This window comes from Acanthochromis polyacanthus, chromosome 18 (genome assembly GCF_021347895.1).
Source record: "Acanthochromis polyacanthus isolate Apoly-LR-REF ecotype Palm Island chromosome 18, KAUST_Apoly_ChrSc, whole genome shotgun sequence".
Classification (NCBI taxonomy): domain Eukaryota; kingdom Metazoa; phylum Chordata; class Actinopteri; family Pomacentridae; genus Acanthochromis; species Acanthochromis polyacanthus.
In genome coordinates this window covers 5891233-5908983 of record NC_067130.1, presented here as the reverse complement: position 1 = coordinate 5908983, position 17751 = coordinate 5891233, and the positions used below count along the sequence as shown (strand labels likewise).

At 40.9% G+C, this 17751-nt stretch overlaps 2 protein-coding genes across 3 annotated transcripts; both read right to left on the bottom strand.

Moving 5' to 3' along the window:
* Positions 1-18: 18 nt before the first annotated feature.
* smad4a (SMAD family member 4a) lies at positions 19-8085 on the bottom strand. 2 transcript variants are annotated; one of them, XM_022215287.2, is made up of 11 exons: positions 7682-8085; positions 6067-6422; positions 5797-5971; positions 5529-5558; positions 5233-5436; positions 4925-5032; positions 4345-4395; positions 4045-4228; positions 3670-3838; positions 3231-3369; positions 19-2471 (listed from the first exon to the last, which is right to left on the bottom strand). In XM_022215287.2, exons 2-11 carry the CDS (start codon positions 6304-6306, stop codon positions 2260-2262), a joined length of 1512 nt encoding a protein of 503 aa, XP_022070979.1. In that variant the 5' UTR covers positions 6307-6422; positions 7682-8085; the 3' UTR covers positions 19-2259. The 2 variants fall into 2 exon arrangements, with proteins under 2 accessions (XP_022070979.1, XP_022070987.1); XM_022215295.2 differs by having other exon boundaries at positions 6067-6359.
* A 5669-nt stretch (positions 8086-13754) lies between these two features.
* On the bottom strand, positions 13755-16867 carry LOC110966077 (bone morphogenetic protein 10-like). The gene is made up of 2 exons (XM_022215326.2): positions 15125-16867; positions 13755-14928 (listed from the first exon to the last, which is right to left on the bottom strand). The coding sequence occupies exons 1-2, from the start codon at positions 15462-15464 to the stop codon at positions 13907-13909; spliced, it is 1362 nt and encodes a 453-aa protein (XP_022071018.2). The 5' UTR covers positions 15465-16867; the 3' UTR covers positions 13755-13906.
* Between the last annotated feature and the right edge of the window lie 884 nt (positions 16868-17751).

The window sequence follows — 17751 nt, the reverse complement described above, 5'->3', positions numbered from 1 at the left end:
ACCGATCGACTGACCCAATAAGGTTAGCCCATTAAATTTTATTCAACCATATTCATACATATAAACACCAATATCATTCAAACTCCATATGTATTGAGATTGTATGACATACTTGTAAAGATTAAGATGAGCATGAACTTGCATTTCCTGAAAATTGTACAGCATTCTTCTTCTTTTTAATAATCTTTTGATTATGCCCAGAATGATTCATCACTGTAAAGGTAGCAAAAAGAGTATAAAATACTGCAACAGCTTTAGGTAAACAGAGCTCCAAATACCAAAATATCGTTTGATCAATAGTGCCGAGCATAAACAAACAAAAAAAATGGTTCCGATAATTAAAACCAAGCTTTCACGAGCAACGTAATACTGAAATGACTGCAGTCTGATAACCTTTTCGCTTTCCGTCGAGTATATTTGGCATCGATATGGCTTACGCTTCCTCTCACAGTTCTTTCCTCACTGACTCAGCTGTTGTCTATAGAATAATTATCATCCGAGCTATTCTCAGATTAAAAGTGGGTGGTGGTGAAGTCATCTTAAAAGGTGATGCTCCACCCAAAATGCCTCGTCGGTATCAAAGATGGGTCGAAACGCACCTTTCAAGCTTGACGATGACAGATTTTGGGCTGACAGCACACTGAACCACATTTTTTAATGATTTCAACAAGGTCGTTAGCAAGAAAAACTTAGCTATGCTAAGAGGTTATATGGATACAACAAGTAGCCACAAATGAGACTCTGAAACGAGACATATCCAAATTAATAAAGGGCTAATGGACACTATGTGGGCATCTAATCAAAAAAGATGACAATAAGATAATATTCACGCAGGTGTTATTGTTTTTTTCGTGGGAGAGAGGGGGCGTATTTTAGCATTTCAATGCAGCTCGGGGTTTGAAAATTCTCTGTACAAAACATCACTTCTCAGTGCAACAACAGCCTTGACTGGTCGTGGAGTAATGGACGTTTTATGGTGTTGGAAAAAGAATTTAGCTATAACTGGCTTTTCAAATGCTCTGTCAATAAAAACACAAATCAAAAAAACATCAAACAAGGACCGTCAGCACTGAAAAATATTTTAAGATTACATTTTACAAGAACATGAGTAATGCATAACATGATTCTACAGAAATGTCCTGATCTGTGAATGGGAAATAACTCCACGTACATGAAGCTGCTTCAGCCACGGGGAAACTAACGGAGGAGGACTGGACCGGCAGTATATTCCAGCTGAAATCACATTTAGGGTTTACAGACAGGGTGAAGAACAGGTTTGCATCCAAGACGATGTGCCACATTATGCTCAACTTCACTGTTTTGAAGCCAAATAGTTTAAAAATATGCAAACATCCACACTGAAAAAGAAGGACTAATTCATTGTTTGACATCCTGCGCTCTCTTCAGGTGATCTGTTACTTTCAGACCGCACTGGGACTAATGAAATCATTATTATCTTTAAACTGCAGTTGCTCAATTCATATTAAGAGTTTCAGGTACTTTTGTAGCAAGCTTGCCAATTGACAGACACAGGCTTTGTTCACTTTGTGGTGTTACGCAGTTCCAAACAGTGAACAATGTCAGAATACTGGCTTCCTATTTCATCCTCTCGCCAGCATGTTTCCAGTGACTCACATGTTCCTCTAGCTGTTGTTTGGAAGCCTTACAGACCTTTAGTGTCACTCAGCTGGGGCTGGCCCGAATAGTGGCTTCTGGCCTCCGAATATTCGGGCCCTATTAAAGACGAGTGGTGTTTACAAACATGAATGGAGGAGCCGAGATGAGCCGAAGAACACGGCGGGATGAGCCGAAGCGGGCCGAAGGCGAAGGGAAGAGACGAGCTCCGAATATTTTCGTCTGGGGGAGGAGGGGGTGATCACATAGACATGTGTATATGTTTATGTGATCACGCGACGAGATGAGCCGATATGTGCCGAAGGCGGAGAGAAGACAGCGGGGTGGGGCGAATATTCAGATACCAAAATTAATATCCGGATACCGCCGTAGCGAACGAATATTCGGATATTCGGGATATTCAGGTCCAGCCCTAGCAAACCAGAATTTGAAAGTGTTTGGAGTATATTGCCGGCGTTTCTGTCCTCGTTCCTACTCCTACAACCTACTCAGCATCCCTGTGTTTGCAGTCCTCCTTCGGTGCTCCAGGCCTATAGGTGGAGTGGTCTCCTCAAAGTACAGACTGATTTGTTTTTAATTTTTTTTGTTCTTTTGTCATTTTTTGTACAGTTCGTGTCTTTTAACTCAGTCAAGAGGTTGAGGGTCGGCTATGGGCATGGTGTGCAGAACTTCATCCAGCAGCTGTAGAGCTCGGTGTAAATGGATCTCGATCCAGCAGGGCGTCTCTTTGATGCTTTGCCGTGGGTAGTCCGGCCCCCAGCCCTTCACGAAGCTCATCCGCAGGATGCACAGCCTGCGCAGGTCGTCCACCCCAATGCCTGCAGCAGCAGACAAACCTACAGGGCACAAACAGGCAGAAACTTTCAGATCGATGTGGAGCTACAGGCCAAACCCAGGCAGAGATGTGTTAGCTAAGTTAGCGGGAAAAGTTGGAACGTTCCAAGCAGACGCGCCGTTGAGGAGAAAAAGTACAGCTGATATACTCACATCTCCCACTCAGATCAGACCACACATTTTATTGAATTTGAATGAAATTCTATAAAACACACTCACTGTAAATGTTAGCCTTTAATTTTAGCTATTGTTAATGATAAGCATGCCAACACTAAAACCAATTTAGAAAAGGAGTTTAAAGAGATCAAACTTTGCTTCATGTACCTAGTATTAATGTGCTTGTTCTGTAAAAGTTTGTTTCACAGATTTAATGCAAAAACATGAAAAGAGGGGCAGTAAAGTCAAAAATTCTTCCATCCAATCTATTTTGGTATTAGCACTGCACTGAATTATGATTTAGTACATTTTAAACTCTAAAAACATGCTTCCATTTGGTCCTTTTTGTGAAACAATAATCAGATTTTTCTGCTTACATTAGACTGAATCAAATGAATCTTATTCCTTAATAAACCGACACTGCTAGTTGCTTTTCTCTGCCCATACTGTTCTGTAACTCTCTGGGTCACAACACTGTCAATTCGGCTTCCTTTAGAAAGTCCATGATATTAGTCTGGACTCACAACCCCCACAGAGGACGATAATGAGAAGCAATCTTAATAATACACTTGTCTGAGGCTAAGTGCGGCAGTAAGAGCACTCACTGATGGCAGGAGCGATGCCTCCCACAGAGCCGGGTCCAGGAATGTTCCCAGCCACTGCCGCCGCCTGAGCTGCAGCTGCCGCCTGAGCTGTTGCTGCCTGCTGCTGCATCTGCCGGTGGCACTGACGCAAGTCGAACACCTGGCAGGGGAGACAGCACAATTGCAGAGATTGGTCCACAACATTATGAAATTTAATGCTAATTTGATGTGGGTCATAACCATCTCACAGAGGGAACATGTAGAAAAATCTCCTCAATAGTACAGCAAAAAAGGGGACACTCCACATATTACATAGAGATTAGTTCAACTCTGAGCATGGCTTCTTTTACATAAGAATACAGTGAGTACAATGGCAACATCGTACCCCCATTATAGTCCTAATCATATGCTGTCTGGCTAATCAGTGTGAGTTTGTACAAGCACGGCACTCTGATCTCACCTTGATGTAAGCACTGGGGTAGATCTTGTGAACTGCATCACCAGGAGCACGTCCTGCCTCCCGGTCCAGATAATAGCTCTGCACAAACACTGCATGATCGCTCAGACAACGGACCCAGACGTCTCCCTCACCTTTACACTCCAGCTGCACGCCTTTGCCAATGTGAAGCCTAAGGACACAAAAGACAGAACAGTTAAACACAGCCAGAGAGGCGAGTCATTAAAGGTAATTTACCAATTACAGCAGCATGACTGCAGAGACTCTTACATAAATGTCACTGCCAGTCACTACTCAGAATCAAAATACATACTATTAATTTAAACTGAATTGCCTGAATAACTATATAATGATCTCTCTAACTATGTGGCAGAATACCTGGCTCTCTCGATGTTCTCCGTCCTGTGGACATTGCTCAGCTGACCCAAGCAGAAGCGATCGCCTCCTGATGGATCCACATATCCATCCACAGTCACTATCGGACATGTGGACGGCACCTTGAACGTCTCCCCGACCTGGACATCCATCTCAAAGTATGCAATGGAGCACCAGTATTCTGGAGCTGGAGCAAACGAGCAACCAGATGCCATATGAGTCGCACTTGTGATATATTAAAGGTGATCTAGTGTATTAATAATAAATATGTGGGCTGCCTTTCAGCTGTAGCTTTATACTCACCAGGATGATTGGATATAGGGGGCTGGAATGCAATTTCATTGGTAACAGGCCCTGCAAGAACATGTTGATATTAATTTTGAAGAAACAATTCTGAAACTTTGCTCATTTTTTAGCTGTGAAATGAGCAGCAGTTGAAGCTCGAGCTGAAAATGATTAGAATTCATCAAGTGTGAGGGGAGGAAGTTGATGTTTAATATCTTCCGCTAATCTTCAGCTGTTATCACAAAAACAAATTTCCTTCAGTTTGAACTTATTCATAAATGTGTAATGCATTAATGAATGTCTACTGAGGAAAACTATTTGAATCTTTGTGCTGCAGCTATCATTTTTACTCACTTTCAATTCAACTTTTAGTCTTTAGCTGAGGTTGCTTATCCCAGAATCACTGGTGAACCAACACCTAAATGTTTTCCTCGAGTACTAACCTCCTCTATCCACAATAGTCATTCTTTACCTAAACTAATTATCAGGATTCATTATTCTAATAACACATCAGTTCCAATGGCTTGTCTGAAAAGATAAAGACTATTTTCCAGGCTTGATTTCAGAGCTTTTCAGGGCATGTTTGCCATTTACTCACAGTAATGTCCTGTGTGAGGCATGGGTGGATGATGCTGTAGATGCCCGTTCTGGTGTTGAGGCACCGCAGGGGTGAAGCTGCTGCCTCTGCTCCAGTTGGGGGGAGGATCTGTAAGAAATTTAAAACAGTTGTGTGATGTCAACTTTAAGCCTGTGCTGTGCATCCAACATCCAAGGTGGAAACAGGCCTAGTCGAGCTGAGGAGTCAAACTTTTTTTTAAATTACCCAACCTACTTGCTACAACAGAAGTTCAGCTACCACAGTATTCTGAGCTGACTGCATCATTTTGACATTGTGTGGGTTCTCACTTGAAGGTCCAGCACTGATGGTAGAGAAAGCAGAAGTTGAAGCTGAACTGCTGCCCTCCGATGGGGGTAGAAGAGCGGGGCTGCTGAACGTCTCCTGCGGACCCGGCCTTGATGGCGGATGCTGGATCGTCTGCAGGTGGTTTTCAGAGCTGGAGTGAGATTGCTGGTTGTCGTAGTCATATTCGTCCTTTACCAAGAGTGGACCTAGGAAAAAAAATAGAACAGATGTGGTTAAGACTGATCCACATCCACAAAATCTTTGAGGAAGAAACAAGAAAATGTAAACATCTTCCTACCTGGATTTGTGATGCTGAGCCCTGATAAGTCTGAAAATTCATGAACAAGAAGAGAAATTAATCCATTTCAGTCAATCAGTTTACAATTGGAACATGTTTTGTCAATCTATTTATGGCATCTAAATATGAGCTACACCATGACAAAAGTATGTATTTGACAGTGCAAAATTTTCACAATCCTTCAATGTACCCGTGATATCGTACATTTATCAATAACTTCAAACATTAAAATCTAATCAAGGCTAACAAATTTATGATTTATACTTACCAATTCCTGGAGAGACAACCCTCTCGTAGTGGTATGGGTTGACACAAACATTGTCACATTTCAGGTCAAAGGCATACTGGCAGTATTTTACGTGTTTCAACTCATTCTTGTGTAAATCTGGCCATCGCCACAGTCGTGCATAGACAACGTGGGGAAAACCTTTACGTCCCGCAACCTAAAGCACAGAGAGGAGATGATTTATTGAGATCTGTAGTGTTTCTCACATTTCCAACACCAATCAAGCCTCGTACTGTACATCTGCTACTATACCTGTAGGCGTCCGTCCAAAGTTCGCTGGATGGTTACACACTTGCTAGGATGAGCTCCATTCGTAGTGATGGCTGTGATGAGGGAATCCAGCTCATCTTTCTTCTCCTTCAGCTTCTTGACAAGACTCTCGATGGCTCGCTTGGCGAAGCTTTCACTCTCTCCTCCCTGCCGGTGGCACATGAGGCTGTGCACAATGCTCAGGCAGGCATCATTACTTGTGGGAGTGTTTGTGATTGACATCTTGCTCCTTAGGTTTCAGCCTTAGGGAGGCTTTCCAGTTGTATCCTCTATTCCTTTGCAAGCAGAAGTGACAAGGTGAAATTACTGTTGATCCAAAGCAGCCTACGTTCGGCAACCTAAAACAGGAGGAGCACCGTCTTGACTGAGTTTATTTGGTTATGCAAAACAAAATGTCACACTGCAATACATAAAGCTGCACTCAACATTAGGGCTGTGTAATTTAGGCAAAATATGTAAAAGTGATTTTTCTGACAGACTGTGATGTAATTTTTAAGCATTAGCACAAGGTACCATCAAGATATTATCTGTTCTATAATTTAACGCAAAAATCACAAATTAAAGGTAAGATATAAACTGCTTCAAACATTTATTACATCTGTGGCACATGGGATAGAATAATTTTCACAAAAGTTGGGATTATGCTAAGTCAAAAAAGCACTGATATTAAAAAGGTCAACAACTATAATAGGAATATGACCTTTCTGTAAATAATCTCTATTATTTAAATGGTTCAGTTATTCATGACTCGAGCAGCACAAAAACCCAGGGTCAGACAAACTGCATATTGCACATAATGAATTACAGTATTTGCAATGTACCAAATACCTCGATTTACCTTCTCAGCATACAATCTGTGTATAACCTTGCTTTAATTCAGGAGTAGGAGGACACATGACAATCCTAACACTTTGGGCAGTAGCTATAGTTGTGCATAAAACAGTTTCCAGTAACTTTTAAGAACCATACAGAGCAACTACTTTAGATTGTGTGTATATCTTTTATTTAATACTGTGTCCACATATCCATCTTTTTGTCTGTATAAATGCAGTGCAATAAATAGACAACCACTCCATTAAAGTTAACGTTAATGTATGCAGGAAATCTCGCTGGATGTTGCACCCAAATACAGCCAATATTTGGTCAAAAATGCAAAATTTGACATTTTTGTAACAGTTTGCTCTTCTTTTGTAGTGGGTTTCATATTCAGCTAAAAATGACCCTTCGGTTAACAGTTTATAAAAGTATTTTTACAACAAACGTGGCTAACTTTAGTCCCGATGGGTAATTTGGTATGGCTAATAAACGCAGATAACTTATGTTTCTTATCAATGTTTCAGTAGTTTGTAACCCAACCCTGACCCATATTGCACCGCCCAATTATTACTTATGACTTTGCATTAAATTCAGTGCACACGTATAAAAGAAGTATCTTTGTCGGAGAGGATAAGGTTAGCTAGCAATGCATGGCTAACGTTAAGTGGCTCTATTGGCGATGGCTACCGTAAATTCCGTTAGCAGCTGTGACCTAACGCTAGTCAAGAAAGCATTGATTTATCTCTCACCGCAATCAAAACAAAATGATCTGTGGACTTACCGTGATTTTACCGCGCAGTAGTGTTGACCCCAGTGGTAGAAGATGATATGTGAGGGTCTTTATCTACCTAAACTGTGGTACGTTAACTAGCTTGCGTTAATGTTATTTGGCTAGCTCGCTAGCTCGTATGCTAACACCTACCGCTAACATACATTCATCAATTTGAAGCTAGCTTCCGAGCTAACCTTCTGTTGAGTCGGGCCCAAAACTACCTCACGAAAGAGTTACAGTATCATACTAGCTAAAGTCGTCCTCGTTTGTCCGTTCGACTAATTACACGCTGATACAATGCAAAAAATGCCGTGAGCTACCTCCAACGCGCTTGCTCGCTTACTGGCCACGAAAATAAACAAAAAATTCTCCTCCACCTACCACGCTGCAACTGCGCATGCACACGTGCAGATGTGACAGGCGTGGCGCTGCGGTGCCGTTTGTTCGTCAGATTTTAAAGAAATTCAAAAACGCCAGGACTGTTTGCGGCTCTGCATGTCACGCACAAGGTAAACCACACAGAGCCTGCCAGATTATTAAGATGCTGTGATTTATTTTGAGTGCTATCAGTCTAACTGAGCCCTGGGATGCATGTGCTTATTAGAATGGGCACTGCAGCAGATGTTCCATTATTCCTGGGAATTTATGGCCTGTGTCTGCCTCTCCACTTAATATGAAGTGATTCAAATAAACAATTAAAATGTCGACATGTGAGGGCTGATTTAGGACTCCCAAACATCTGGATTGACTTACTTGTGGTTTGTGCACATTATAAACTAAAATAACTGGGCCTTGACAGTTAGTTTTGTTGCGACTTATCTTTAGATTCTGTTGTGTAGAGGGATGCAGAATCTAAAAATCTTATTGTATACCAAATATTTAAATGCATTTAGGTTTCATGGATTGAAAGCAGCATGTGAAGTCAAACGCAGTACATATTTTGTATAATATCCAGGGGTCTGGAGGCCCTACAGTTCTTCTGTGCCCATGACATAACTTACTAAATTATAAATATGTTCAGCTTTTGGGCCTACAAAACATAGGCGTTTCTCGCCCATTTTCGGGCGTGCTCAAGCACCAATAAGTTGAATCCCTGCACCCCTAAAATTTGTGAGTTTTTTTGTATTGCATGCCCTTTTTTAACAAACCAGAAAAGTGTAAAAACCATACAGTACTTGGTTGATTTAACAACGAAAGTACAGCCCCCCACCCGGCCTCAAAAATGGTTTGATCCCAAACTTTCCAACTCGGGCTCTAAGGCTCTACCTGCACAGAGCTAAGCGCTGCCTCCTACAGAAGGTAATGTGCTGTAGTGGTGTAAGTACGTGGTTTAAACCAGGATATGTGGCACAGTTCTTAACTTCTACCACTCAATACCAACACATTATTATCATTACAAGTCCGTGCGTGCCTGTGTGTGTGTATGTACAAACAGACAGACAGACAGACTCATCATAGATATAAGATTGATTTTTCGAAAAAAAGAGCCAGATTCAGGTCAGAGTGTTAGATGAAATGGTATATCTATCATGAGTAATGTTGTAAGGTGGATTAGTGTTTATAACTCTTATTAGATATAAAACACATTGTTTGGTTATTTTCCTTTAAGTTGACAGTACAAAGAGAGAGAGAGGATGTTATTTATTCATATCTTTTTGGTATTTTTCATATTTAGGTAATTTTTCATCTAGTTGAATACAATCTATTTGTGTGTGATTGTCAGTCCAAAGAGGAAGAGATGAAAAAGGGGAAGGAGAGGAGAGAGTGCAAGGTCAGGAAGAACCAGGTAAGAAAACAAACCGAGAATAGTGGCACACAAAACAGAACCTGTTAAGCTGGCAAAGAAAAACATTCCATTCACAATATAATTTTACATATATGTCATAAAAAGTTATGTGTTCTCCCCACATGAAATGCTTTTCAGAAGCACACTTAACAGATATCAATGGACTTCATACTACACAGGATTTTCCTAATTATCTATATTCTTTACTATTTGCTTAATTTCACTATACAGGGAGGAGAAGAACAGGGAGAGACTCTGGGAGATGAGAGAGAGCAGACCAGGGAAAGAGAAGCTGTGCATCACATTCCAAATAAAAGTCAAAAAAATAAGTCCAAGGTCCTTTTTTGGCGTTTTTGGTACTCAGCATAGGGGGCTGGTTTACTCCAGAAACATACATGCTGTTTATGTGTATGCTGAGGAGCTGCTCTGTCTAAATGAGTTGTCTTTTCCCAGAAGTTAGGGTTACGTTATGTTTCTTTCAAGATTCCAGTGCAGTCCTCCTTTGCTGTGACTCAGCAATTAAATAAACTTTATCAGATTGGATGTTTTAGTCATAGACTTTTTCAAAAAAGTGTTGTGCTTTTCTTTCACAAATGTGGGAATGAAATTGCATTAAAACGTACAAAACAGTGAAATTTATCTTGCCTGGCCAGGCACCTCTGGGTGCTCAGCACCCCTAAACCTCTGATTCTAGAATCGCCCCTGCTTCAAAACAATGAGATCATTCAATTACCTCTGACCATCAAGGACTGTAAAAACGTAACCCTTAGTTGATTTTAGAATGAGGATTGACCATATTTTTATTGCACAAGATGTGCTTTACTTTATGTATCCACACATCTTCTTGTATATGCTGAAACTAAATCTGAGCCAGAATCGTTTTATTACCAAATAAGTTTTTGCATATGAGAAATTTGACTTGCATACATTCCTGTAAGCACTGACAAGTAGAAAGATTTAATAAATGATTAAAGATGAAAAAAGCAAGTAGTACAAGTGCAGCAAATCAAAGTTATTAGAAAAGTAATTAAAATGTTAACAATGCTATTTAAGTGTTCAGAAGGTGCATTCTGAGGTGCACATCAAATGTGTTATTTGCCGGGGATGTGTTCAACCCTTAAATAGCATATTTTTTTACCTTTCAACATCAGTTTTTGGTAATGATTCCGACAAAGTATATTTTATCACCATTTTTTAAATTCCTGGGTGCATGCCACCAGTGTCTTCTCCATATTGCAATGCGTTACCTACTTTCCAATTTTCACAAGATTTCTTAGCGTTAATATAACCACAGGAAAATATTCTCTATGTAACATTTAGGAAAGCAGCTCTGTAAGCCTTCTTTATATTTGCAGTTTACTGTAACATTAAGTCTCCCCCTTGTGGTTAAACTACAGTGCATCATTACAGTAAATAAAACATCATGTTAAATCTGTCCTGCGCCCTCCATGTGATTAGAAAGCTGTGTAGGATTTAAAACTGCACAATCTGAACAAAATGTGTTTTTCATACAGGAATGAATTTCTTTACCAGAGAAGATAAAAGTCAATTTAAAGAAGGGTAATATTAGGAAAAAAGAAAAGAAAAAAAAACAGACTATCAGATGATCTCTAATCTGCAACTGATAAAATGTTTGTCATTATGGGGAGCTTAGTGAATATATTATAAATAATAATCCATATTATTAAAATTATACATGTTGGATAAATGAAAGTTTCCACTGCAACTTTTAACACTTAAAAAGTTCACAGATTTTATGTTCGTCTAACTGCAAATCACATTTTATTATGTCTTTGAAAAAAACCCACTTTGGCCAGTTTAATTTCTTAAAAATGAAGAAAAAACAGTGTGAGGCTATATATGTTAATATTTATGGAGGAGCAACCCTTGGTTAGGTTTTCTATATACATTTTTATTGAAGCTTTGTTACTGTTCATAAGTTTGGTGAACTCTTAAGCTTCACTTTTTTAATAAACTCAATACAGACATGATGCAATGCACAATTATCCCACAAACAGACATAGTGGGGAGTGTTCAAGCAAACAAAATGAAAGTAAATTAGATGGATTCAAGGATTTTAAAAAAAGCTTCTGCAAATCAATCCTCTGAGAGCTCTCTGCTGAAGAGAGAGAGATCATTTGAAATGATTTGGACTTCTTTCAGAAAGCCAATGAAGAGGCACCAGTTGTACTAAAATCCTCAGAGCAAATCTGATTGTTTGGAGGTGGAGGGGATCTGATAAGTCTTTTAGTAAATTCTTCTTTGCTTTTATACGGCCTTGAGCAATGAATAGTCCCTGTGTTATCCTGAAAGCCGTCAGTGTTTCTGATCTACACAAAGGATCACCTTGAGGTTGCACTGCAGTGCTAGCCACAAATATATCTGAACATTTCCTATTAGCTTTGCAGCTCCCATTAGTTAACAAGCTTAACTTTATGATTTTAGTTAGCACAGTGTATCTCTCAGCAGAGCTCCCAACTATAACTGCAAAAAAGCAAAGAGGGTGTTTGTAATGACAAATCTGTGGCAGAGGTTTGAGGTTCAAGTGTCATATTCTCAGTGTTTTGAAATGATGATGAATCAAGGATTTACAAATGTAAATCAAATGCATCATTTAGCGTCTCATACATGAAGAAAAATGGCAGATAAATAGCTAAGATAAATAAGCAAAATTATGAAAAGTTAAGGAACTAAATTATGATGAGTAAAGGTAAATAAAATATGATGAGTCGAGGATTTACAAATGTAACAGACTTTATACGAACAACAAGCCATAGTGAGGAGTTTAATGTTGCTATTTTTAGAAATATTTCCCTCATAATTCAACATTTTAAATCCAAATTTAAAGACACAGTGTGTTGTTCACTGCCCGTCGATATCTCTGTCCGAGCTGCACACTTGGCTTGTGTAAATCTGCGCTGAGTGAGGGTTGTATTAAGTTAGAAAGTTCCACAGCGTTATGCCATTATTGCTATCTACTTCTGACTGTTAACAGCACAAGCAAGGTGCTGATGTGACGTGTATTTTTTCCATTTGTTCTGTTGCCGTGGCCGTGATAAGGACGTACGCATGCCAGTGTCAAAAAAGGGAAGTGGGAGGGTTCAGAGGGCACCTCAGTGACCCGATGGCAGGATTGTCAATAGAGCATGTTGGCGCTGGAGACCAGGAATCTGACACCACCTTCTCACAAATGCTGCCACTTGGAGTGGCGTCTCATCCTGAGTGATGGTCTACAAGACTCCAGGCTCTGACACCTCTTTATCACTGTGTCATGGAAGCGGGCAGCGAGAGGCCCGCCAGGCATGTGACGCCAGAGGGATGGGGATTAAGGTTGTTAGATGGGGAGTGCTGTGATTACCTGACAACGAAGCAGGGTGCACAAAAGACCAGAAATTGCTCAATGAGTGCAATTTTGTTTTCCGATATTTTATTTTTACCACCCGAGTAACATTCACGTCATTGTGAGAACAGAAAGCAGGATATGAACGGCTGGTGTAAAGAAAGATTTCACAGCAGCTGACAGCAAATGCTGGGTAAGAGAAATTAGATTTCACAGAAGCCCTTAGGAGCTCCAGCACGCCGTGAAAATCCTCTCCTGGTCAAAAGCCATCGAAAAATACATTTTCTGCAAGTTTGGCAGGCAAATAGCAGAAAAAAAATGTCACAGTGTTTAAAGCCTCTCAGTGGCTCCAAGATGCCACAGGGCACAGAAACGAATTATCCCATTTACAAATTTGCAGCATGTATATCTCCTTATAAAGCGTTTTGGCAAGACTGTTTTTCAATAACCAACAAGGCCTTTCATATTTGGGAAACAGCATTCTATCAGAAGTGCATATTATTTCAATAAAGCAATCCAAAAATACTTACACTGGAAATAAATAATTAAGCGGAATAAGCAAAAGCCATTAAGCAGAAATAAACTTTACTTTTACCAAACTGAAAATCTGTACTTAGGGTACATCTCTTGTAATTATACAGATCTCGCATCGGGAATTCCAGAATATTCAGAAGGTTGTTATTATAGCTGGTATTTCACCTTTTGACTCATTCCTAATGACATCATTCGCATTTTCTCTGAAAAAGTCCCAAATTCAGATATTTAATTTCTCTCTTTTTGGATGAACATGGCATTGTGCTGCCATTTAAAAAGAACTGTAGAACTTATTTAACACTCTAGCATACAAAATAGCAAATAATTGTAATCAACCATGACAGGCTGTTTAAAAAGCGTTGTATCGTTGCTTTGAAAGGTTTATATTCTACATTAATATAATATATTATTGATTTGCCTTTATACAATTGCACATTTACACCATCTCTAGTTTACAGCTATGTCCAGACTTGTGTTTTTACACGCCACTGTATGAGAACTGTAGATAGATAGATAGATGATTCTTCTTCTTCTGCCATTGCACAGTCTGTCTCTCTGAGTGATACTTTCAGGACTATCTACAGCCGCACTCTGCCACCACCATCCCCTCATACTTGTGATTGAATGTGATCACCCCGTTATCGTGATAAAGGAGTGAAATGGGCTCCAACTTAGTGGGAACACAGCAGGCACGCGATGCCCTCTCAGGACTCTTAACGCTCAGCAGTGTCTGCACGATGGCGTGTTTGGTAGGCGAGACCTCATCGGTCATGGGTGGGTTGCAAACACCGTTGCACTCGTACGCTTCGTAGCCCAGAGGCTGGATGATCCATGTATCCCATCCGATGTCTTTAAAATCCACAAAGAGAGGCGTCCTCTTGCATGACTCGCTCTTAACATTGCGACGGATTCGAGGAGGTGTGTCATAGATAAGGTTGGACTGCAGCTGCATGAGAGACTGTTTGTCCGGCTCGTCGTGGTTAACACGGCCAGTGTTGTGATTAACATGCTCCCAGAGCGGTTGCTGGCTCCTGCCCATGTTTTCAGGAAGGTCATTCTCATGTTTGATCATCGCGTTGAGCTCTTGTTTGTCCTGTTTGTGGTCTCTGCTCTGATCATCTGAGAAAACAATCATCACTGCGTTGTGTTTCCCGTCCAGGTTCCTGTCAAAGTCGATCTCAACTGAGCCCTCCTCCTCTGACCCCACACTTGCAACGTGAACCTCCAATCTGTGAGTTGCACACCCCGACTTCCGCCAGAGGGAAACCACACGAGTCAGGTCAAACAACACCCAGCTATTATCTTTGGCGTGAATATGCTTTGTCACCAGTTCCTCCAAATCCTTCATCTCCACCACCTCCTCTTTATCCCTCCTTCTCCCTTCTTTCTCCACCTCTTTTGTCCAGACGGCACCCTCATGTACTTTGTAGATTGTCACCTTGCAGTCAAAGCCAGGATACGGTCTTTGGGCTCTCCGAACCAGAGTAAAGAGGCGAAGCTCTGCTATTGTGATGTGCTCGTGGTGGGGCAGGGAGATATTGAACAGTAGGGGATGTATCCTTACACCCCTGTTTCCTATACTGTAGGGTGAAGATTCTGAAATTAAGATATCAAAAGGGGAGTTTCAATGCCTTATCTGTGAGTTTCTGTCATCTAAAGTTAAACAAATAACTCTCCACATTTACAGTGCATTACTTTGACTTGCATAAATCAAAGTGGTCCAGTTATTTAAACAAGACAAGAATACATAATATATAAAACTGCCAGAATCTTTAAACAAAAAAGCTTGTACCTTCGTTCTTGTAACCGCGCACAATGTTGGCTGATGGCACAGCAGTGCGGTCATTGGCGAATCGGTTGTACAGCTCCAGCATGTACTGTGGTGGCTCTTTATGGGCAGCGAGGGGCCCGGTCTGGGGCCTCAGCATTGTGAGATTCAGTGTGGACAGAAACTGGCTCAGAAAGTCCTGTGCATCGACTAGCTGACCGTCACCCACATCCCTACCAGCTGAGGCCCCGTGGCGGCTCTCGATAGACTTGATGGGGCTGCCGGAGCTCAAACCGGGCAGCACCAGAAGTAGGACATTCAGAGAGTGGACAAATCCGAGGGTGGAGAAAAGTGAAGTGGTCATGGTTGAGTGGAAGAAATATTTAAATCCAAAAGACTAAGCATCAGAAGAGAAGAGGTGGGTCCTTTTGGAGAAGATACCTGCGGACCGTTCAACCTTTGTTTAAAGGACAACAGGTTGCTGTTAGGGCCAAAGAGAAAACAGCTTTGCCCTTGTTGATCTTGCCGTTTGGTTCTGAGGGCAGGGCTGTGCTGTCCAATGTGCTGTGCTGACATGTTTGGAGATGTCACTAAGGCCCTGCTCTGCCCTCCTCTCTCTCTCCACAGCAGGACTTTCCATAAAGTCCACTGATAGAGCTTCATTTTGACTTTTGATAAAACACTGAAAAACCTTGTTTTACAATCACCAGATCAACACTAAAGTTGATTTAGTAACTGCTGTTGCCTGCATCATGCTGAAATGAAAAAATATAGCCTTGATAAATCATTTTAAAACCAGAAAAGAATGTATTGATATAAGAATGATAACACTTCCACAAAATATGGGTCAAGTCAGACATAGACATTATGTGTGTACTATTTTTTAATCAAATGCTGGAAATCAATTACCAGTTAATAGCATTGTTAATTTGTGTTTTGCAATCTCCACGAGGGGCCACTGTAGAATCTGGCTCTGTAATTCTGCCTCATCATCTTGCATTAGATTAAACATGTAAATCAAGTGGCAAAGCAGCCAAACTGATCTTATATGGTTTCAGTTTGTACCTAATCGAGTGACAAGTTTTATAAAATAGTCCTGTCTGTGATCACATGCATAATCAGATAAAATAGAAATGCTTAAAGTCTCTCTTCTGGCATTGATTAAACCCCTACAAAGTCCCCTCTATGTTTAAAAAACAACATATTTTTAAGTTTTTTTCCTATGAAAAAAATCTTTCTAGGCTTAAAAGGGCTTAAATGTCGCTCTTGCTTCCTTTAAAATGTGCAGATCTTTGAATTCCCCACCTCTTTCTCCACTCTCCCCTCCACATTGGCTGTAGCTCGAGCACACCAGCTCACCAACGGCTCTGCATACTGTAAAACTATTCTACACTACACAATGGCAAGTGACTCAGTCATACATGTTACAGCCAGACACTGATTCTAGAGAGAAATGGTCATACAGAAAGCCACACTGTCCACGTTATTAGGTTTGTTTCCTGCAGTTTGTGACTTATGAAACTCTGGAAGTCTGACTCTATGTATCATCAGTACATTGCATTTTTAAGGTAGAGATGCTCAACCATGGTGTTGAATGCTTATTTTGCTCGTGATTCCAGCTCAATAAATGCACAATATGGGAATTGTGTCGGTCAGTCAATTGCATCCGACAGAATCGGTGAAGTGCTTCATCCAGCATTCCCTCTGTCCAGCATTGCAGTCAAAAATTCATTGCCTTCCAAACCAGTGTCTTCTTCTAGCAACTTCGTTAATGTTGTGCTAGACCTGCCAACCCTTCTAAACCCTTGTTGTGGTGTGGAGATGGCAACTCCCATCCACCGGGTCCTCAGGTGACAGATGGAGTAATGATCCTCAGATATGAGGGTTAGCTGCGATTTGCACCCCTGAACCAAATCGCGGGCTGCCCTTTGGCAAGACATTGCACCTGCCTGTCACCCATGCAGGGTTATGCGAACATCCATTTGGGAAGCAGGAATGGTGATGACATTGGTGGGTGAACATCGATAGACGGCTGTTTCAGTCACTGATGTCTGCTTGGTAAGCGAACAAACTGTCAAGAGTCAGTGGTTAGGAAATTCACCCCTTCCATAGGAAACTGCTCCTGTGATAGTCTTGACAACCTTGATTTTCACTAGAATGGCTCTTTAACATTTTACAGTTGACAATGATGTAGAGAAATTTGAAAAAAGCAACATTTACAAATCATTTCCTACAAGGAATATTCAGCTAAACTCACTTTCTTTATTTCAGTAAAGTCATTAGAGGAGATTTAATTTCCTATGACTTTGAACGTAGCATGCGCATGCGCACATACAAACTCTCCCTCACCCCCCTCTAACCTCCCCCCTCTTAACATTTACGAAGAAACGCCCCCCTCCAGAAACTTGCGTAGCACTTGTGAAGTTGTCTTTTACGGCTGGGTCCCCCTGGATCTTTATCTGTCATTATGTAAAAAAAGATGAGCAAAACAAGTCACCAGCTAACTACGAAGCTATACCAAAGCAACACATACAGAAAACACGTAAGTCCAAGGCGTACGTAATCTACGTAACTCGGCCTGAGCCGGAAGATTTTTGATTGACAGGAAAGGGAGCAAAGCAAACGCCTCGGTCCGAGCGCATTGATTGGCT